General features: G+C 34.4%; 1 protein-coding gene across 1 annotated transcript; it reads left to right on the top strand.

The window, feature by feature from the left end:
• The first annotated feature begins 80 nt into the window (after positions 1-80).
• Positions 81-23868, top strand: LOC100243206 (uncharacterized). Its single transcript, XM_002282973.4, has 18 exons — positions 81-650; positions 734-830; positions 1560-1613; positions 2357-2409; positions 3784-3817; positions 4930-5020; positions 8266-8357; positions 10335-10409; positions 12371-12447; positions 13288-13417; positions 17362-17451; positions 17965-18030; positions 19207-19298; positions 21169-21234; positions 21344-21410; positions 22472-22560; positions 22818-22944; positions 23586-23868. Exons 1-18 carry the CDS (start codon positions 592-594, stop codon positions 23667-23669), a joined length of 1443 nt encoding a protein of 480 aa, XP_002283009.2. The 5' UTR covers positions 81-591; the 3' UTR covers positions 23670-23868.

The following is a 23868-nucleotide window of genomic DNA, read 5'->3' as shown; positions in this document are numbered from 1 at the left end:
AATTTTCTGTTCGATTCCTTAGAAACTTGAGGAAAAGAAATTAGACGCGAATTAGAAATTATAAAGTCATCGATTTCATAATGCGACGCCTTGAAAGTGAGGATTGGCGGTTTGGTTTGGCCGAAGCTTTCACAAATTATGTGTTTTTTGAGAAGAAACATTCATTAATATAAATAGAAAAAGAATTTTATTTTATTCTAATAGAAAAAAAAATGGAATTCAAAGAAGGAAAGTTGGGCAAAGCGAGCCTAGAAAAAGATTAATTCACAACTGTTTGTTTTTGGGGGAAGTTACAAATAGATCAAATTTGGGATTTGAAATGATGAAATCCAAATGTGATATTTGTCTTGGCTTAAAATTCAATTAATATTTGTTACATTTAAATTGACAAAAATTCTTAATTAGAATTTCAAAATTTTAATCTTTTCAAGGCCAGATAAGACCGGCTTGCCACTATTATGCGCCGCAAGAACCCTGCGTAAGTTAGCAAGAAAAAAGGCGGGAAGCCCCATCAAGCTCTCTCTATCGTCTATACTTCCCAATCTCTCTCTTCTTCCCAAGAACCCTAAACCTCTGTCTCGTTAACTGTTCATGGATCGATACGTGGTTCCTCTTCAGCCATCGCGTGATAGCCTTAGACCGATTCGGAGGTAAAATTCTCTCCATTTTTTTTTTGCCTTTTATGTTTTGTTCTTTGCTTTGGGTTGAACCAGATGGATTGTTTTGCCTGTAGGCATCGATGGAAGCGAAGCGCTATTGAGTTGAATGGAAGGTTCGAGTCCAGGTACAGGCACGACATTTCTGGTCTTTTGATGCAATCCTATTCTGAGGTGAGTTTTTGTTTGTTTCTACAATTTTCTATCTGGTTGCTGAGAAAGTGAGGGAAGGGAAGGGAAGGGAAGGAAACTGAAGTTTTTGAGATTGGTGCTTTCAAATATGCCCTGTTTCTGAAAATGAGAAAGGTCATTGAGGACTTGAAAGTTTGGTGAGAATAAAGGGGAATGATTTTGTCTTTGAAAATGGAAAAAGGGGAATTGGTGCAGGAAATGTGTTTGTTGTATTAGGTGGTTTTAAAAACTGCTTTTGAGAAAGAATTTCTCAAATTTTTGTGACAGGTCAAATATTTGTTGTGTCTTCTAAAATGTGGCCAGTTTAACAAAAAATTTGGTCGTGCCTGTCAGTTTCATTGCTGGAAATAAAAATAGTTATATAAAATTGTTCTTATTCTTGCACTGAAAATGATTATCTGAGGTTTTTTTGGTGAAAATAAACCCATTTATAGTAATTTTTTTCTTCCAAAAACTGTATTATAAAACAACCTATTGAACTTTTTATTGGGTCATTTTCATATTTTTTTTTAAACAGAAATAGCTCTTGTTTTCATCACTAAACAGGTCATTGGTTTATGGAACATTTTCTATGTTTTCTCAGCAACCAAACAAAAGGGCAAGTGTTTAATTATTCATTCATACTATTTTTGTTTCTGTCTTGTTTAAATTTCAACTATGATGCATGAAATATTGAACTCTGACCTTTTTTTTTTTTTGTGTTGTGGAAAGATTGGGGCGTTTGCACATTTGTATCATATCAACGGAGTCCAATGCCAAACTCATGTATGTGAATTTCTTAAGTTGTTTTTTCCGCATATTTCATTACCCACTTTTGTTGCTTTGTTTTTGGAAGAAATGGAAAAGGGATCTGTACATACACTTGCGCAAGCATGTGCACACACACACATACCGAGTCTTTCGATGTAGATCTCCATGCTATTATTTGCCTTGATAACTTTTGTTGGAGTCATGTTTTCTCAAACCATCTAATTGAATACCTCTACCATGTTCATCAAGCATGCTAAATACTTCATTGATCAGGTACTAGGAAGCGTGATTCCATAACTTGTATTTAATTTATTAAAAATAAAATAAAATTTAAAATAAAACTCCAAGCTCTTAATCTCTGATAAGCTTGATATTCAGCATGCAGAACATGATAATAGTATTTAAGTTAACATTGAGCTTTGCAAAATGTGGATTGTAGAGAATGTTAGTGAGGGGTGGAACAATAAGGATTCAGGAGCTTGACACCAAGATAAATTCAATTCAAACTTGTATATGTACATGTGCATAGGTGTGTACTTACATATATAAACAAATAAAAGCTCAACTCAAGAAAACAAGTCGTATATTAGGCTCAATCTTATGGAAATTTTTGTAATTCTGAGTCCTAAATAATTAAAATCTAAGCTTAAGGATTTTAATATAGTTTCTTTCTTGTCCTATTATTTCTCATCAACCAAATAGGATTTTAATTGTGTTATATATTGAGTTGAATTGAAAGTTTGAAATCTGTTGTACAGATGAATCGGATTGCTAATGGCATGTATATGGATCTTCAAGTACCAATTAGAAAGTCAGTGTTCTCTCCATAAACCTTGATTCATTGGCTAATTTCTCCTTTTGTTACCATCTATTTCAATGGATTTTTATATATTTATTCCTTTATCCTTTTTTTCATAGTACAGGCATTTTGGTCAAGAGATGCTAAATATAATGATCATGTTGTTATTCCAAGGAGATGGTGTATATATGTGTTTATTTGTTTTGTTTCCATGTCATTGTGTGGAAGTTTGTTGTTGCTAAATATGATAAAAAATAGAAGTATCTTACTTTTGGACATTTTCTGGTTGAAAATGATAAAATGGCTCATAAGCTAATCATGGAAATTGTTAGGGGCTCCAGTGCAATAGTAAAAGTTTCAAGTCGGATGTAAATGTGCAGGAAGCTGTGAGAGAAGCCACTCTCTGCAAAAATATCAGTTGTTTACTTGTAACCAACTCATCTCTTCTAGGATACTGCTTGGTGGGACCAGCATTTGGTATAGCTCTTCATGCAGGTTATTAGATTACACTTAGATCCTAATGGGAAAGGTTTTATACATTTGGTGCAGCATCCGAACACCATATAAAAGTTTACATGTTTAAGTACACCACTCAAGGTTTACTTGGGTTTTTTTTTTTGTGGTATGAGTAATAGAAATTTATGAAGGTTGAAATCAAAATTGATTTTGAAACTTGTCTTTTTACCGATAATTTGTTTTGCTTACTACAAAATTTTATTAGAGAACCTTAGATGGACTAATTTATCAACCTATCCAAACATGAGCAAAGCAACAAAGCAGTAAGGAATGCACCTAGGAAAAGGTTATAATCATCATTTAATCATCTTATAGAAACCTTTCTTAAAGCAGGAAGAAAAGGAACTCAGTTACCACAAGGAATTTTATAATCTCCATGTATTTATCTGCACCCGTTTCTCTCCTTCCAAAGGTTACTTAAAGCAGCATATAGGACAAAAAATTCCCTTAGGGCCAACCCTCAGTTTGCAGACTTTGGAAGAATCCCCAAGAGAAGGAAAACCATAGGCATCCCAGACCAAGAGCAAATAGCTGAAGAAGCAAAATGATAGCAAATGTGAAGAATTGTTTCCTGAACTCCTCTTCTGTTCTGGTTTGTACTGTTTAGTGTACACCATTTACCATCGGAGTTATAATAGTGTTGAACTATGAGTTTTGAATGTTTCTTAAAAAGGTCTAACGGTTAATGCTTATTATTGGTCATAACTTTCCAAGACTTTTTAAGGTCTATGCTTAGTACTTCTGTGTGTTTGGTGTTGTTTTCGCTTTTCTTTCCTCTTTTTTTTTTTTGTTTTGCAGATGTGCCATTTTTCTTATGAGCATATTATTTGTTCGATGTACAAGAAATTTCTCATCATGATTCCTTTTCAGGCAGGGCATCTCTGCACTAGAATTTGACTCCAAGGTGAGTTCCAAAACATTTTTTTGAAGAATCATGACCTTTACAATCATGATTTTTATCTTTTTTTTCCCTCTTACCCGAGGGGCTTGATTATTATATTTCTGTATCATTTGGGTACCGAGTATAAGTACTTAGCTATGCCATTAATCGATAGCTGCAGTGAAGAATTGTTAAATCCTTTTGCAATATCATGCAATTATAGAAGAAAGGAAAAAAATTAATAAGACTGCTATAAGGCCAGCTCTGATTTACTCCTGGGACTGTTGGTGGTTAGCACATGTTCAAAAAGTGATTCTAGTTGGGATGATGGTGTTAAGAAGGATGAGTGATAATACAAGAAAAGATATGATAAAGAACAAATGCATTTGTCAGAAGTTGGAGGTGGCACCAACATTGATGAAAGATAACGTAGGATGATTTGGCTGTGTTCAATGAAGATCAATGCATGAGTGGTATGGATGAATAATTTGATCCAAGTTGAAGGTGCTAAAATCACTGGAGGGTGTTGAAATAAAATGTGGATTGTACCCTTCTTTTTCTGTGAGGTACCTTTTATTTGCATGTACTTGTTATTGGCCTACCAAAAAATAAAATTATATGTTTTCCCTATTGAATTAGGTCGGCTTTTGTGATTAAAGAAAGGAGCTAAATGAACTTCTAAGTTCTAACTGGAATGTCATTGAGTGTGTGTGGCAAAATAAAATGTGGATTGCACGCACTCCTCTTTTTCTGTTTGGCACCTTTTATGTACGTGTACTACACACATATCTTTTTCTTCTGGGCACCTTTTATGTACATGTACTTTTGTATATTTATGTTATGTTTTCCCTATTGAGTTAGGTCAGCTTTTGTGATTTAAAAAAGGAGCTGAATGCACTTCTAAGTTCTGATTGAAATGCCATTGTGTGTTTGTGCGTGTGTGTTGTATTTTTTTTTTTTGGAATCCATTGCCAATGTTTTAGGCAATAGCGATGCTGTGGATCAGATATTTATTTCCTTAAAGCCTTCTCATTGTCATCCTCTTGTTGTTCTAGATGACATTTTATTTGTTGCTTTAATTTTTTGCTTCAGGTTCTGCCATTTATATTTTGGTCTCGTCTTTTACATTCTTTTAGGGAATATACTTGGCTTCTGTGACAAAGTTGGGGTGCTTAACAGTGCATGACTTTGAAAGTCTTTATTGTCAGACTATCGAAATATCAACATGTAAGTTTCTATGCTGGTGCAGTCTATATGGTTTGTTTGCACATGGTTCCTAACAAAGTCAAGTACATTATATTTAAGCTCTAGTAGGATTTGCTGTAAGCAGGGTTGATATGTATATGCTTTTGACTTGATAATTTCAAAATGTCAACCACATTGCATGGAAGCTAGTGGTAACCATTAGAGTGCATGATATGCATTGTGAGCCTAAATCTTACAAGCTTAAGCTTTTGGGAAATTGGTAGTTCAGTATAGTATCAAAGTCTGGTTTAGTGGGAGCTCAAGTGTTTGAACCTCACCCTTGCATGTTTATTTATCCAATTTATCAAGCCCACATGTAAGCCCAACAATAGGAGGCTAAACGTGAGGGATGATATTAGAGTGCATGATACACATTGTGGGCCCAAATCCTACAAGCTTAAGCTTTTAGGAAAATTGGTAATTCAATATAACACATATGAGAAACAACATTCATGTCTACGAGGGGTTTTATGCAGAGCCAAATATTGATGTTTACTGTTGGCTGCTGGAATAATAGGCCATGGGAGATTATGCATTCAGCTAATGCAATCTCCTGCTATGTCTTAGGTTTGGATTTGGTCAACTTGAGTGGTGAAGTGTGACTTGCACAAGCCAAAGCAGTCACGTTTTGGTTTCAGTAAGAAAAAGAAGTGAGCATGCTTATCCTTTCTCATTTGGAGAACTTTAACAGGTTGAAATGGCCATTTGAGAAGTGAGGTGATAGAGCTTGGGTTTACCACTTTCTCTCATATGTGGAAATTGCTGTGTGCTGTACCATTGTGGCGCTGCACTGTTTTGTAGAAGGCCTCTTTCTCCTCCTGCTAACTCATTACAAAGTGAGCTAGCCTGTGCATGTTTGGACCCTGCAATCAGCATTTCAAACATTTTTCTTTCTTTCCATTTCCATTCTGAGAAAAGCCACTTGCAAAACAAAATCCAGATGCAAAGATCCTGCTGTAATATTGCTCCTCAAAGTAAAATCCAGATGCAAAAAAAAAAAAAATTGACTTTGAGATAGCAATTATCATTATTTTCTGATGTCTTTATTGATATATAGGATGATGATATGCATCACTGGAGTAAATGTTCTGTTCTATTTCCTTCCTTGCAATTGATACTATTATCCTTCATATGCTTTGTCCCTTGGCATTCTTCCTAATGCTTAATTGATGCTTGGTTTACTTGGATTTGACTACTGAAAAATTTGGCCTTTTTAACCCTTGAGTAAAATGTTACTCAATAATCACTTGACACTGAAGTTGTGATTATGGTTCCTTTACTGTCATCATCATTGTGGTTATCATCTGTGTCACTATGATCATATCATCAAATAAGTGTTGGGATCCTTAAAATCTTCAAGACCTGTGTAAACAGTACTATGTTTTGGAGTGATTGCTCTAGGCTATATCTTTTTGGCTGTCCAATCTCTTGGTGAAGGGGGATTCTGTTATTGTCATTTATTGGGTGTTAAAGGAAAAATGAGGTCTATGAAACTTTAATGGGTGGTTGCATCTAAATTGTCAATAGCTTCAGTTTTTGGGTGCTCTTTCACTGGGATTTCCTGCTCGGTTAATGGGATAGATTCGCCTAGCTAAGCATGAGGTGTCACAGTACGATGGTTTTATAGGATATCTTTACCTCTGTGTGCTGGGTTTTTCATTCAGTGTTGCTCTCTCTGGGGAGGGGTTTTTTTGGTGATTGTTCCTTTTTTTTTTTTGGGTGAAGGATAATTCATCCTTCAAAATTCTTATGTGATTCAATGAAATGAATTGTTTATTTATGATAGAAAATAAAATGAAAATAGTTGTATTTTTGAAATTTGAAATAGTACGCCTTTTTGAATTTCAAAGTACTTATTTATATTTTAGGACTACTAATAAGTAACTTTCTGCTTTCAAATCCAGTCATTACAACATTGAGACTTAGATGAAGCTTTTGATGTCAGCCCATACATGTGCTATTTAGGATCTACTTATTCCTCCCCATGACTCCATGGGGGGCAAGTTAAGGGCCTATTAGGATAGTATTTAACCTAAGTTTTTAGTAGTTGAAGTAAATGTAGAAGTACCTATTTTTGCTATGTGATTGATTTTGTGTTTGGGAACTATATTTTAAATATGCCTTTATAAAAAGTAAGGATAATATTGACTTTCTAAAAAATTTAACCACATAAAAGTCTGCTTCCCTCATCAGATTTGGGGAAAAGCCAGAACTCACTGTTTTTCTAAAACTTAGATAAATCATATTAGGAAGTGTGATGCCCACATTTGACAGTATCATCTAAATATCCTTAAGTTGCGTTTGACCTTCAAATGCTGCTTTTGGTTTTGAAGAAGCTCTCCCAAACTGGGTTTGAGAGTACAAACTTGTAAACAAAGGTTTATGGATCTTGCGGTACCAGCTCCTGCATCAGTTAGGCTTGGGGATTCATAAACTGTCTTCTTAGCTGTGACTTAGACTAATCCTCTTAGTTTTCGAAAGGACTAACTTCAGCTGGATATTTTGGAACCATTACAGGGCTGAAATTTCTCACACAATTGAGCCATTGTTTCTGATATGTAACTTTTCTTCTTTCTTTACTTTACTTTTTTCGTGAAAAAAAGAAGAAATGGAGAAAAAAAGGGAGAAAGAAAAAAAATAAGAAACCGCATCATGAAATTCTCACTGGAAAGGGTTGTCAAACACTATGGTTTTAGTCTCACTTTGTCATCACTAAAAATCAAAACATTTTGTCAATTCAATTGGCCTTTAGAGATTTTCTGTCAGAAGTTCTTTTCCATGTTAGATTTATGCTCTATGACAAGTTACTCTGTGTGTTTAAAATGTATGAGGATGAATACCCTACTTAGTGAATGAAAATATTGTCTAAGAATACAAACTAACTAGATGGTGATGAATTACTGAATCTTATGTATGACCAAATTTTAAGATATTAATCATACTGAAGTCTGGTGGAATACCTAACCATAAATGATGACTTTGCCTATGAATTCTAGTTCTGTTCATATATTGGGACTCAGAAAAATGGGTTCTTATTTGCAGCTTTTTCACTTCTCCACGTTCAAATGCATATCAAGTATAACAATAGGTTTTTAGTTTTTAATATGGTAATTTTTTTAATTTCTATATTATGCTGTATCTCTGCAAAATAATTGTTTACTTTCTTCAATTGATCCATTTAGTACTCCTATCTATTTTCTAGGTTGATGTGTTTTAGGTGTTTGTAGGCTTGGAAGAAGGTGAAACAAGACATTTGCTGCATCTTTCTACAGATCATCAACTTGATGTAGTTCGTTGGAACCTTGCTAACCAAGACGAGGTTGGATTCGCTTCCATTTTGTTTTTCCCTATCTTAAGATAATTACTGTACACACAAATTTCGTGGTCCTGCAAAATTAGCAAAACTATGGGAAAAATAATGCGAATAAAAATTTGTATGAAAGTGATTAATTGTGGGGTACAATCTTTGTGGTTATATTCTCTACAAAAGAATATTTCCTCTAATTCAATCACTTTGATCACAATTCAAAGCACAACAACGAAAGTGTTTTCTTGGAGTTGAAGATCAATTGAGGGCATAGAGTGGTTTTTTCCTGAATGAATTTGTTGAATGGCGAAGAACATGTATGTAGTACTTTTGCCATTTCTCATACTTGCAGAGAGATTTTGTGAAGACTTTTCCTCTTTGTGAAACTTCTTTTCTCACATGAATTCGTTTTGCTGATCCTTTTCATTGACGGAAGTCACTATTATTTATAAGTGAAATTAGATAATTAAATTTGGAACCCACAAGATTTAGTTACTTAATTCAAAGAATTTGATTATTTGATTTTAGTAACTTGTTTCATTCCTTAAGGGAATTTTCCAATGAGAGAATATTTATTTTTAATTCTCTTTTGACTTCAATGGAAAGATTTGTTTCCTTTGGAAATTTGCCAACAAGAGAATATTTATTTCTAATTCTCTTTTGACTTCAATTGTTTGATTTGATTTTATTTACAAGACTTAATTTTGTAGCCTTCCAAATTTTGCCACATGTCACATTTTGAATACATGTCATCTGTCCAATGTGTTTGATCCATCACTTGTCAAGCCTAAATTTTGTTGAACTAAATAGTCACAATTTTGATGATCAATTTAGTGGTAATTTAATCCCCTAAAATTTTTGATGTCTACAATTGCTTAGAATAATTTCTCTGACATATGTTGCTCTAATTTCAATATGTGCTTGCCATCAGTAGTTGTGGAGGATTTTGGCCTCAAAGTTCCATTTTTATGAACCATAAAGTCTTGAAACTGTATTTTGTCACTTTTATTGTTTGAGTGGATTAGCCCTTACTTGACCAAGAAATGGATTCTCTTTGAAATTTCACATAAATAGGTTAATATATGTTAAATTTTTTGTAATTGTTAGAATGGTAGTAAAAAATTGGCAAATTGAAATCGGAATGCTTTCCTTCTAACTATCAACAACTCCCTGAGCTAGCAATTTCTTATTTGTGGGTTAGCAATTATAAGATTCTGCTCTTCTATAATTCTCAATCTCTATCCTTATCAAAGATTCAAGTGTCTCTCTTATTGCATTTCTTATTATCTAGCTTCTTAAATTGAAATGTTTTGAGAAGTTAACATAGAGAAGTTTGCGACAAAGTTGGCTGGCCTTGTTTTTGACACTTTTAACCTTCTTTGATCCTTGAGTTTTACAAACATGTTTTAATTATAAAGAGATATATGTTATACCTGTATATCATCAGAGAGGTTTTCCATTACAACACTAGTTTCTTATTGAGAGTTTTCTTCTCTTTTCATTTATTTTTCATTCAGGTCACCCTTTAGTGTGGGCATGTTTAATCCAAAGTCGCATCTGATAACAGCCATCTGCATTGGCTTGGCGAAAAGATTCCTGGTCTATAATTGCCTCACATCCACCTATATTATTTATTTCTCTCTGCAAAAAGCTGACATTTCTCCCCTAAACTTTTATTAAGGATGTGAAGGGTACTCCCTTCTGTCATCATGCCTTAGGATGAAACTTTCAATGTAGCAGATGGAATGTTGGACCATTACAAAACCTGGATAACAATAATTGAGTTTGTTGCATCCAGCAGTTTCTATAAAGTGAAACATGGAGATGCACTTGGGCATTTTTAATCTTTGCTGACGCTTCTAGTTTGGAATCCTTTACTTATGTGTTTGAATACATGTTCTGGTTGATTTCATATATTTTGATGTGCTTGGTGTTTTAACATCTTAATCAGATCTGGGTAATGTATTGTTTCTTTCTTTACTTCTTCAGGTTGCGTGCACATCTATGAAAAGTAATGAAGTACTGATTTTTGATGTTGGTTACATCTCTTCTGAACCAGTTGAAGTAAGTTTCTTATCCTATTTATCACTTTTTATATGCCTTTACCACAGTGGTTTCTCTTTCGATGTAATATGTAGTGATTGTCTTCTCTAGACTCCCAAATTCACATTTACACAATTTTAAATGGAGCCATTTACTCTTAATTGCATTTCACTTGTAGCACGTTCATTGACCAAACCTCACTTTATTTGTGTGATTAATAATATTGCAGCTTTCAAACATAGACGGAAAGATTAACATAGCAGAGGCTTTTGAACCTAATAACATTCATCAAGCCTTGGAAATAGTTGGTTGATAATTTTATTGTCACATCCCTAGTGACATTTTCTTAAATGTCAGTTTCATATGTAGCTATATTAATCAATCAAACCCCACCAAACCTCACTTTATTTGTATGACTAATAATATTGCAGCTTTCAAACATAGATGGAAAGATTAAAATAGCATAGGCTTTTGAACCTAATATCATTCCATCAAGCCTCGGAAATAGTTGGTTGGTAATTTTATTGTCCACATCCCTAGTGACATTTTCTAAAATGTCAGTTTCATAAGTAGCATGTTAATCAACCAAACCTTACTTTTATGCGACTGATAATTTTGTTCAGGTTAGATTTAGAGTTGGAAATGTGAAGATGACAAAGGATTTTGGTCCTAATTATATTTTCGTTAAGGCTTGGAATTGTATGGACAATAATGCTGTATCAGAACTGTTATTACTACTTCAATAAATTGTACTTTGTGATATTATTAAATCTAATCACTACCACCATGGAGGCAGACACTGCCATCCAAGCCACCACAACTATTGCATAAACCTTTGTACTTACTATCAAATCATCATCATGTAATGCCCTGCCCACACCCTGCTAATCACCTATAATTCTGTTCTTTTATCCCACTTGACAGTCTGCTATTTGATATGTGGAGTGGTTTTCGTTATGGAAAAAAGAGTAGTGAGTGCAATTTTAGGAATTAGGATGATATGCCAATTTCTTGGGTTCAACCATAGAATTGAATGAGGGGCTGCTGGCCAATTTGTTATTTCACTAACGGGTGCCCCTTTTAGGGATAAAAGGTCTTCATTACTTTGGTAGACTGAAGTGATTGATTTATTGCTTTTGGTCAAAGATCAACCTTTGATCATATATTTGCATTCATGCCATTTAACTCTTTTTCTAACGAAAATGACGTGTGATTTTGTTTCTTTTCTACCAAAATAGCATGAGTTGTTGAATTTTGAGCATTTTTTGTCAATTATACTTGAATGGAAATGTGAATTGTTCAGATATGTATGTGTTGATCAACTCATGAGCAGAGGCCTTCTAAAGAAATTAAGAAGCATTATCTTAGGGAACTTTTAGGGATACTTTCAGAACAGCACAAACCATGCCTTCATTTTGGAGCTTGTAAGCCTTGTCTAGATTGTAAATGCTTCTAGTGTCCTAGTCCCTAACTCATGGGCACTTATTGAGCATTTTTTGTGATCTTCTCAAGTTCTTTCTAATAACCTTCTTTGGCATTTCCTTTGCTCTGGATCCATCCCCTATTTTTGACAAATGCGCTTCTGTTTCTTGTTTTCACTTTTCACCCGGCATGCACATAATCGAATGTGCATATTGTTTATCTAAAGAAGTATACAATGCCCTTTTGCTAATTATCAAATCTTCCTAGAGTAGCATTAGTCTTGGGCAGAAGCACATTTGCAAACAGGAAGGAGTGGACAAAGTATTCTATGAAAAATATGATGTTAATGCTTTATGAAATGTACTTCTTAGTGTTCTCATGCCACTATTTCATGATCTTGCATCTAATGGGAAGAGGACAACATACCAAAGAGTAATGAACATGTTTCTTGAGTTTGTGATGACCTTCTTTAGATTAATTGTTGCACTTTTCTCCTTATTAGTATTTTATGAAAAATATCACTTTAATGCTTTATGACATATCTCTTGGTGTTATTGTAGGTTTTGCAAAAGAGACATACTGTCAATGCACATAAAGGCTTATCTGACATAGCTTTTACTTCAACTGATGATTCAAGGTTAGTACAACATGCAAGCCTTTGATAGGGAAAAGCTCATTTTTTTTTTAGGCTAGAATGGTGGAGTTTGTGGGGGGAAAACATATCTCATTCAAAAAAAGGAAAAACATGAACTGAAAAGAAATCTAAGAATGCTAACTTCTTTGGATCTCACATCATAGTTCAATTACCAATCCTGGAGCATGAATGCAATGAAAGTCCATAATGATTTGGTAGTGATCTTAGAATGGGTGAATTTTAATAGAAATTTGTTCATTCACAAACTTTCATCTTGCTTCACAAAGTGTTGTAGGAAAATAAGTGATTGTTGATGAAAACCAACAAGGAGCAAAAGAATAAAAGAAGAGAGACAATCACGCAGATTTGATGTTCTTGCTTGAGGTGTGTCCATGGGTCATGACAATTGTACTATGCTCTATGGTGAAAGAATACAGTTCAAAATAGAATGGCTTTCTTAGGGCTATATGTCTACATATACATAACCTCAAACTAATTAGGGTTATGATAGAAGCAAGGAAAACCACTCAAAATACAAGAAGGCCCAGGAAGGGGTCTCACGACACCCAAGTCGTGTCATGTTGAGACAGGTACACTTGGTGAAGTTGGAGGAGCCATGTATCATAGTTGGCAGGCAATCAAATATGCAACCCAAAGTAAATAGTTAACCTTTAATGTACACAATGTGAAAGTTTTGCTGTCATAGTTGAAAACTGTTTTTAGTATTATATGATTATATTTATTATTTTGTAAATTGGTTATTGTTTCTTTCATTAAGTTTTGACTTTGAATTAGTCAGTTTTTCTAATTGGTTTTTTCTATTTTATTGGCTCATTTTAATAGGTTATTTGCTTCTGATATGTGTGGTGTAATCCATTTATGGGATAGAAGAGCGAGTGACTTTCCGTGTCTTGAGCTTACAACTAATTCCCGGACCACCCTTAATAGTATCCAATTAAATGAAGAAAATCAGGTCAACTACTACAAAACCTTCTGTTTTTTTTACATGTAAAGTTAACTGTGAATTTCCTCGAAGCATGAACTTTTTGTTCATTTCTTGGATACAATAATGTATTGATTATGTTCTCTATTTGTTAATCTGCATATTTTTTTTCTTACACCTTTCTAGATGCACTTACCATAGCATTTGTTGAAAACTACAATTGGCTATAGCATAGAAAATGACTAATCATTCATTAGTATGTTCCATGCAAGGAAACTTTGATGAGTTGTGCATTTTTTGCTTTGTAGCCAATTACAATGTAGTGGAACTTGTTTTCCTTCTTGCCTATTGTTTTGGACTGGAGTACTTGTTTTCTTCTTAGCCTATTGCTTTGAAGTGGAGTACCTTTTTCTTCTTGGCCTATTGCTTTGGAGTGGAGTAGTTTTTTCTTCTTGGCCTATTGCTTTGGAGTGGTGGACCTTTTTTCTTTGCCTTTTGATTTAGTCATTAGTTTTTACTAGTTTGGCTATGCTTTTGAGTGTCAACAATCTACTAAACAACGAAAAAATGGAGTCTCAGAGTATAAAAATCACAACTTGTGAAATTGAATTCTAGTTTCTCATCAATTTAGCTAGGCTTTTGGGTGTCATCAATCTACTAGATAGCCAAATGATGGAGTCTTAGAATATTGTTGAGCAAAACGCATAAAATTTAATTCCCCTTCCCATGTTGAAGACTTGGAAAGAGATTCCATTGTAATTCAGAAAACTAGGAATCTTCTTTACAGGACATTGAACTTAATGTTTATGCCAAAATTCCTCATTCTTTTTGTAAATTAAGCAAAGGATACCTACTTGCAATCAAGTGCCAAAATTGCAATCAGGTGGTCATAGAGTTGCCTAGGAAGGCTATTGCTCATGTTTTCTTAGATCTTTCCAATCACACCTACTTTCCATTGGGTGATGGTGTTAAGATTCATTTTTTGGGAAGACTTGTGGTGGGGATACCAACCACTTTGTTCTCAATTTCCAAAATTTTTCAAAGTGGTGAAAGTTAGAAACTCTCTTATTTCATCCATTCTCGATTTTTCTTCTTCCATTATATCTTAGAATTTTAATTTTCCTTATAACCTTACAAATTTAAAAATGAGGGTATTGAATTTCTCATGTTCTCTCTTATTCATGTGTATTTGTCTTATTTTCTAGATGTAAAACCTTGGTTATGGGCGCCCTCAAATTTATTTGTTGTAAAATCTTTCTTCTCAGCTCTATATAAACTTGTGACTTAGATCTCTTTCTTTCCATGTGTGTTTGGAAATCTGAATCCCTACCTATTTGTATGACTAATGGCTAACAAGATCAATATCAATAACTTGCTACAAGTGAGGAGGCCTTACGAACCACTTAGTCTAGACTGTTACACTATGTATTTAGGAAATGGTGTATCAAAACCATTTTTTTTTTTACACTATCCGATGACCTTGGGCCTCCTTCAAAAGTGTGTCTGATAGGATGACTATTTTTTTAAGCTGTAGTACTCTCAGAGACGGAGCACTTTGACATGTTGCTTGTCTCACATTGATCTAGATATTTTGGTGGGAGAGAAATGTAAGGGCTCTTTAGAATAATTGGAGGAGTTCAAATACTATTTGGGGTCTAATTTATTTTTATTCCTCTTTCTAGACCTCTATTACTACTACTTTTGTGTGTATTCCTTGTAGTGTTTTACACTTTGATTAGAACTTGGTATGTAGGTTGGACGGGTTAGATAGGGATTTACACTTTATATGGATTTTGCCTTTTGTAGGTTCGTTTAAGTTAAATTTTGATGGATGTGCTTTAGGTAACCTAGGTTAGATGGGGATTGGAAGTGTGATCAGAGACCTTAGTAGTACAATGTTTAGAGCCTTTCCAAAACCGTTCTGGACACAACATGACATAGGCTTGGACATTGGATACTTGTGCAAATCCTCCTGCTTTCAGACTCAAACACAATCTCAGATGAAAGACGATAGAAATAACATTCTTAATGTCTTGGAAACTACCTTCAGTACTTATTTAATCTGTATACATGAATTTTTCAAAATGAATGAAGTGCTCATGTTGTGCATACTATGGCATTGAAGAAAAGAATTGGACAATTAAGTCATGTCTCCACTTCCTACAATCTTTGGGTTTGGACAAATTCGATTGTAGACAAGCTTGATCCAACATTTCATTAGGTATATTTCATCGTTTGGACATCAGTCAAATGTTTTGAATTTTTGGTATCGATTCTGTTTTCGAGGCCTGACTCAAGTGGTACAGGGTTGGGAGAGTTTGTGGGATGTTCTAGGTATAAGTCTCAATGGGGGAAAAAATGTTTTTAGAAGATTTGGTCTACCAATTTGCTAATTATGTGATTTCGCACCCTATATTGACTTTATATTTTTCTTCTGATGATCCTGAATATATGAATGTTCTTTTGTAAGATGGGAGAACACTTGCCAAGCTTAGTTAGACATAGGCTAGAGGGAATTCAGAGGGATTTCCTTTGAGGAGGTGGGAATTTGGAGTGGAAGCCATATTTAGTAAGATGGGAGATTGTGTGCTTCGATAAAAAGAAAGGGGTTTGGGGGTCAAGTGTCTTTCCACTCTCAATAAGGCTTTTCTTTGCAAATGGAATTGGCGGTTTACGAATGAGTGAGGGGCTTTGTGGAATCAAGTGATTAGAGGGAAGTATGGGGAAGAAAGTGGGGTGCTCTCAAGAGGTGACAGAGGTGTATTGTGTTGGGTTGTGGAAATGGATAAGGAAGGATTGGGATCTTATGAGTACTAGGATCTCTTTCTCAATAGGTAATGGGCAGAGGGTGAGATTTTGGAAGGATAAGTGGTGTGGGGATTTTCCTTTGTGTGTCTCTTTTCCATCCTTGTTTGCTTTATTTGATTCTAAAGAGGTGTGGGTGGTGGATATTTAGGACTTCTCGATTGAGGGGGGGATGGAATCCTTGCTTCTTTAGATCCTTTAATGATTGGGAGGTGGAGGTGGTCAAAAGCTTTTTGGTACAGTTGCATGGGAAGAGAGTGTGTGGAGATGTGGAGGACACAGTGCTTTGGACTAAAATGAAGAGTGGCTAGTTTTCGGTCAAATCTCTTTACAATGTCTTAGAGTCAGGTGACTCTTCTTCGCATTTGGAACATGTAGGTGCAACCTAAGATTAATTTCTTTGCTTGGGAGGCAATGTGGGTTAAAGCTTTAACCTTGGATTTAGTTCAAAAAAGAGGGTAGGCCTTAGTAAATAGATGTTTTATGTGCCATGAGAATGAAGAGACTATAGACCAAGACCATCTTCTTATTCACTATGCTAAAACAATGGTCTTGTGGGAGATGTTATTTTCTTTGGTTTGGGTGTCCTAGGTGCTTCCTTCGTCGGTTAGAGAGACTCTTCTCAATTGGCATGGTTCATTTGTAGGGAAAAATTGCAAGAAGGTTTGGAGAGCAGCTCCTTTACACATCTTTTGGACGGTATGGAAGGCAAGGAATAAAATGGCCTTTGATGATGGCATGCTTTCGATTTAGAGACTAAAATATTCTTTTGTTTACTCCCCTTGGTTAGAGGCAAAGTTGTTTATAGATGATTATCCTCTAACTTTAGTTAGTTTTATTGATTGGTTGGGCTCTTATCGAGGTTGTTTTAGTCCCGTTTGTTTGGTTGTTTTCCTTTCTTCTTTTGACCGTTTTGGCAGTGGGCGTATAGGTATTGTATACCTTGAGTCACTCTTTTGACACCCCTTTTTTAATAGATATTTTACTTTGCCTACAAAAGAAAAAAATGAATGTTCTTTTGTGACCTTTTGAAACTTCATTTATTACATGGAAATATGCAGATGCAATTGCATGGTTTTATCCCCTAAGATACTAACTTTCCCTGCATATTCTCTGTTATCACTCTTGAAAAAGCCTCAGTACACAAATTTTTCATATAATTGTTGTAGATCATTTTTGGAGCTGGCAAACTCGGGGTTATATATATGTGGGATCTTCGTGGAGGAAGAACATCTGCTGCTTTTCAAAGCCATAAAGAGGTCCAGTAATTGGCTGCTAATTTATACTTTTCATATTATTATTCTGCCTCCTTTCCTTTCTATTTGAAAATAGAACAATGACAACCTTATTAGCATATATGAATCCTGTTATTGTTAGCCATGTAAGTGTTTGTCATGTTTACTACTTTTGTCAGGCACCAGTGCCCTTCTCTTACTATGCATTGTTTTTAGATTGCTATGTTGAACACCTGTTCCCCTATTATCATCCTTGTTACTTAGTCACACATATCACTAAATTTGTCCATTTATTCCAAGTTATGAGCTGAACCTTTCTATTATATCTATTATATATTCTCATATCGAATGTTTTTACTTTTCTACAATCTATTACTTAGTGATTATATAAAAAATTATATGATGTAATTAACAAAATTACTTCTTTATATATAAATATACTCTCTTATTTATAATTAGTGAATTTATTTTCCGTAATTACCTGTGTAAATGCACTAAATTTTTTATTCTTGTTATCTATAATTTTTGTTGATTTAGGTATATCATCCTCCTCTAGCATCTATAAAGTTAGCATCAATGCTGGAGAAAATTGAGCCCTTGAAGGTATGTGTATGTATGTAGTAATTTTGTTGCTATTTTCTTTCGTTCTCAGTTATCTTCACTAGCTATTGATGTATTGCATTGCAGCGATATCCCCAACAAATTCAACACAGCCCCCCACTTTTTGTACCATCACTTTTGAAGTACACAAATTGGGTTCTTCAGATGTTCATACCATTTTGGCTTTTGAAATGTGTTCCTTTCTAGAAAATGAATTTCAAATTTTTTTCTTTTTTATAATTCCCCTGCTTAGTGATTTTGGACCATGGCTCAGGAACCAAAGGTTCAGGCTTAACTCTGCTTGGGCTTATCAGATAATGCAGTTTGCTAGCAGTTATGTGATCCACTAGGATAAATCCTGTGCCTCAATCCCTTGTGAGTATAGGGTCGGGGATGCTTTGTAATCATAAAAATGTATCTTAGCCATCATAGATAGCCTATCTTCTTTATTTACAAAGGAAAGGTTCATTTCTGCTCTCAAAGTCTACATGCAATGTTTGTCAGTGGCTTTGTTTTCCGTGAAATGGGAATGATAAATATCCAAATTTTTGGTCATTGTTAATGTCATTTGACCAAAGTTTTTATGCTCGCTGTCATCCTGACTTCCATACGCACCCAAGTTTCACATGTGAAACAATTTGACTGAAGGGATTGTAGGTGGGAAGTGGAAGCCTCAGTTGTTTTGTCATATTAATTGTTATCAATTCTCACTCTTTTGCAGTTCTCTTAATCCTTTTTTAAGAACAAATATATTGATATTATCTGGCATCATTACGACAAAGTTCTGTGGGTTGTACATAATTTTATACTAATGGAGTGGTATTGTCATAAATGATTAACTTCAGGGGAAAATTTAGCATCATTTGACTTGCTTAGAGGGGATTCCCACGTATTGGTGTTAATTATTTTTCTGCGAATAGCACACGTATACAGGCTAAACTTTACTATTTAATGTCATGTTATAAAGATGCTTCTGACTTCCCAAATTCAAAAGATCAGTAGATTTACAGGAATTGTAGGTGTTTGATCCCCCTCTGGAAATTTTCTATGTGCTTATATTGTTTGCATTGTTTCTTCCTGTGCCAAGATCTGGGTCTTCAAATACAGTGCCTCATTCTGTATAAAGACAACTTTAGCACACCCTTGGTTTACACTTTATGACAAGTCATTATTCTGCAGGCACAAGCAGATATCATTTCAAAGGAAATACACTCAGTAGATCTTGATCCATCTTGCCCATATCAATTGGCATTCCATCTTGATGACGGTTGGTAGGTTTGGAAAGAAATGCAGTGGTGTTCTTTTTTCTTTCTTTCTTCCTCTTTGTTTTTCATGTATCTACTGATTCTTCTTGCTTCTTTGTGGGAATTAATATCAACACTTCTCCTTTTGAGATATCATTACTGATCCATATGTTGTGTGATGTTTAGATAAACCAATAGTAAACATGGTTTTTTTACAAAACTCGTCATAAGAAAGATAAAATTTGTACAAAGCATTGATCACGATTCTTAAATTTTGGTTGTTACCTTGATTGCAAGGAAGCATGATTCTTTAATTCAATCAAAATTGGATGGAAAAAGCAATAAGGTTAGGCATTTAATATTGGTAATAGACAAAATGGTACTGGCATGCTTTAGTCATGCTTTGGTGTTTGTTTGTTCCATATAATTGGAACATGATTGCAAATGCCAACAATGGGACGAACCTGACAATATTTGTTACTATTACTGCAAAGATATTTGTTTTCAGTTGCTTTTTATGGGTTACATTTGATTTGAACAAACTGCTTCAATGAAACTTTCAAATGACTGAACTATGGTTGCCCCTCTTGCAAACTGGCCATAGTTGTTGCACTAGTAATGGTTTCCATTGTTTGTTCTCTAATGAATCCCATGACGTTGATTTCACAGCTCAGGTTTGAAATGTTATAAGCTTAATTAACATCATTTTACTGATTGAAAACTTTAACAATGTTACGGGCATCATTTTCGTCCTTGTTTTTATTGTCTATTGTAAGGTCAGGTTTGTGTGGTCATACTATGCACTCACCATGTTCATAAACTTAGATGCCATTTCTGTGGAATAGCATCATCCTCTTGAATTCTTTTTGGACACTATTTGAAGTTAGACTAGAGGTGTAAATGTTAAAATAAAACTTGGATGTCTATGATATAAAATTGAAGATTCTAATTATAAATAACTACTGAAGACCACTTGAGAATTGACACCCATATCTCATATCTGTGATCCTTATACCCAGTTTTTTAATGAAAGATTGAGAGATTGGTTGAAAAAAATTAAAAGAAACTCCCTTCCTACAGTAAATAAGTAATGCTATTCTTTGGAGTATTACAAATGTTACTGCTCATAAAAATAGAAAAAGAAAGCATAGTATTGACTTGGAAAGCTTTTTTAGTTTCTTTTTTGCAACTTGAATGTTAGAAAGAGTTTGCCCATGAGATGGTACAAAATGTAGTAAATTCTTTTGGATATTTTAACGTAAATGATGTTTAAGCTGTGGATATTTCAACAATTAAATGGTGTTTTAATTTGCGGATATATTTTATATTTACCCTGCGAACATTTCAACCTTTAAAATTTGCATGCTTGTAATTATATGTTTATTTTTCTGCAATATTTCAATCTTATATTTATGCTATTGTATCTTCTAAAAATTTTCTCAACTTACACTAAAAAATCACTTTTCCAAAATTTTTCTATAGAAGTCATTTTTTACTTGCCGTATTAATGTATTCATTGGCATACCCATAGTTCTGAATCCAGACATAATGCTTAAAATTGATATTCAAAACCTGCTAAGAATGAATGCTTGGCCAGCAACCTAGAGGTAGCATCGGTGGGTGATAAGATGAGGAAAGATTTAACTAAATTGCTGTGGTTTGTGCATTGAAGAGGAGATGGTTTTATGCGTGTAATTAAAACAGGAAGACAGTGTAATGGTTACATTCAATAGAGACTACAGAATGAACTAATGAGGTGCTGTATGGTTAAGTTAACAGCAGTTGATCATTCTAAGTTTTGTTTAATTGACAAGTGTTTAACCTAATCCAGATGTGAGACGATGTGCTTTTGCCAATCTTGTTATTCTGATTATGTACCATTCATTACTTAATACAGGTCAGGTGTTTTGGATATTCATAATTTTCAAGTGACACATATTCATTGCCCTCCCCCAGCTTGGCTGTAAGAAAAGTTGAATACCCTTTTAAGTGGCATTTTATAGTAATTGGAATCTTTAACACTTTGTATTCAATTTCTAATTATTTATTTCTTGTTTATCTTGAGGGACTAGGAATGGCTCAAATAGTTCAGCTGATGTATCATATGTCAGAAAACCGTCATGGTTACCAACATATTCAGTAAGAAATTTCATTCTTTGATTTGGCTGGACTCAACTTAGTTTTATTATGTCATCATCTAACCCCTAGTGTTATTTATGTATTTATTTATTTTTTGTATTAAACATCATGAATTCTTTGACAATTGAGCTTATGAAAATTGCCTAAATACTTTAGAAAATTGTCCATTTGGCTATCCACATATTCTACAATAGTGGGAAAAAATAGGTTGTCATCCAAGAAGAGCATGCAACGTTCAACTTTGGCTTGTCCAGTATGATAAGCATTACAGTAAAACAATATTCTATCTGTTTACTTTAGTTGAATTTTGGAACTAACTCAAGGAGTTCCTACAATTAATGAGTGGTCAAAGTGGATGTGGTTCTATGCATGCTTTCATGTGTATTGTCTTTCAATATTGATAATTAGAAAAATATGTGCACAAAGACAAATTATTCTTTTTCAAACATAATTTGTAGTTTCATGTTTATTATGCAAATAATTAGTGGGCAAAGTGGATTAGCATATGCATGCTTTTCTGTGTGTGGAAAAATATTTTTGTCTGAAATCCTGAGCTTGGAAATCTCTAATTTTAGTGTTGACACACAAACTTGAATCCTAAAATAAACTTCTATTTTCCTGTTCTCCTAGAAGTTTCCTTCTCTATCAGATCTCTATAAACCTTGTAAAAAGAACTTTACACTCTTGACCTACAGAGAAAAATTAACAAAGGAAATAGAATGAATTAGTTGGCAAGCCATCTAATGCAAGAACAAACTTTATAATCTTCATGAATGTTGGAAAATTCACTCTTTGGAGAACCTTTTGGTTTCAGTAGAAGGTGATCAATGGAGACAGAATCATATTGTAAGTTCATTAGAAACTACATTTCGTGTAGGCACCTTATATACTGAGGCATGTGCTATTGTTTTGGTGAATTGCTTCAATATTTTTCACAATCTTATTCTCTTTTCAAGTTAAAGATCATTTCATATCGCATGGTCAACTCTGTAGGACTCGAAATAATTAGCCCACTCATGAGGCCAAAGTGTAACTCTACTCTGTGATGTCTTCTTATACAGATCTATGCGGTTGGATCGTCATCAGATAATGGCATTCATCTTTTAGATTTCTATCCAGACTCCAGTTCTCCCTGTCATGTTGAGTACAGGTAGGACATTAAATCCCAATTTACAATTTTAAGCACATGTTAAATGGTCATTGGGTTTCTCTAGGAGTACTTGGAAATTATGTCTTGTTTAATTCTTTTATGTTCTGAGGAAGCCACATCATATTCCACTAAATGGATATGTGTTATGATCCAAGTCTAAGTCTTTAAAGAAAAAAAAAAGAATGGATGAGATATGGTTTTTTATAGTTAATTTTTATTTTAAAGTTATTGCTTACTTGCATCTTTTGTTGCCATAGCGAGGATATGCAGAGCTTATCTGGTGTAAAAAACCAGTGTAAACAAAACATGTTTGTTCCCTTGTCTGAAGGTGTTACTGCATGTGCCACTCATCCCCTCAATGGCACCATCATAGCTGGAACCAAGGTTTGTACATTTCTTCTCTCTCCAAAAGCAGTTATGCTTTTATTTCATGCCTTTTTTGAACTGCTTCCAGTCCTCGTAACTCACATAAGCTGCTTTTTGGATTTTGCTTCTCTTCAAATGTGTTTACTAAAATGCATGTGGAAAAAACAAAGCAACTTTTGCCTTAAAAGTAATCAAAGTATTTCCAAACACTAGCAACACTTGAGCATGTTCCAGTCACTGTTTTGACACTGCCTGCAGATTTCTTTTGTAGGATTGTTATAGTATTTAAGAAACATTACCTTTCTTCCAGTTATTCTTTTGGGCGGGTAGAAAATAAAGAAGCTAAGTGCACGTTTGTAGAAATCAATCTCTAATTGAATGCAGATATGCTCTAGTAAAATAGTTTGAGAAAACTAATGCCACCCATTGGGTATTTCTTTTGGAGTATAAAACTGCCAAATGAGGAAAGATGCTTATTTCAAAATGGGAAGTAGTTTCCAGAGAATAGGATAAACCAATGCATGCCTCATTGATCTTGGATGATAGCATGTTAAATTCATTTCACGGAAATCTCATCCAATGTCATTGATATATTTTACTGATTGTCCCATTTGAGAATGAACAGAAGTCTGATTCCTAATTAATTATATATGGTGCAGCAATCATCCCTGCTAGTGATTTCCCAAAGGCATAAGTCATGCCAAGGAGACCATTGCCAAAGCAAAGAGGAAGGCCCTTTGTGATCAGAGCAAAGTCTAGATGTCCAGAGTTAGCCGAATATCTTTGCACACATGGATTTTTAATCAACTAGGGCCAGATGGGCTTGTTGAGTTTGGTGCAAGGGGGGCATGAAATCCTCCAGCATGACAAAGGAAACCGTCCAATGATATATGTGCTTCAAGAACACTTCCAAGCAATGTCAAAATATAATTTCATTGATCA

This window comes from Vitis vinifera, chromosome 6 (assembly GCF_030704535.1).
Source record: "Vitis vinifera cultivar Pinot Noir 40024 chromosome 6, ASM3070453v1".
Classification (NCBI taxonomy): domain Eukaryota; kingdom Viridiplantae; phylum Streptophyta; class Magnoliopsida; order Vitales; family Vitaceae; genus Vitis; species Vitis vinifera.
The sequence above is the reverse complement of the archived record's forward strand: the minus strand, read 5'-3'. Positions and strand labels throughout refer to the sequence as shown.

What these genes read in the sequence shown, in the direction of transcription:
- LOC100243206 (XM_002282973.4), top strand. Translation starts at nt 592, where the DNA reads ATGGATCGATACGTGGTTCCTCTTCAGCCATCGCGTGATAGCCTTAGA. An exon ending in TGATGCAATCCTATTCTGAG is followed by an intron (nt 831 to 1,559) that starts GTGAGTTTTTGT and finishes TGTTGTGGAAAG; the next exon opens with ATTGGGGCGTTTGCACATTT. An exon ending in GAGTCCAATGCCAAACTCAT is followed by an intron (nt 1,614 to 2,356) that starts GTATGTGAATTT and finishes TCTGTTGTACAG; the next exon opens with ATGAATCGGATTGCTAATGG.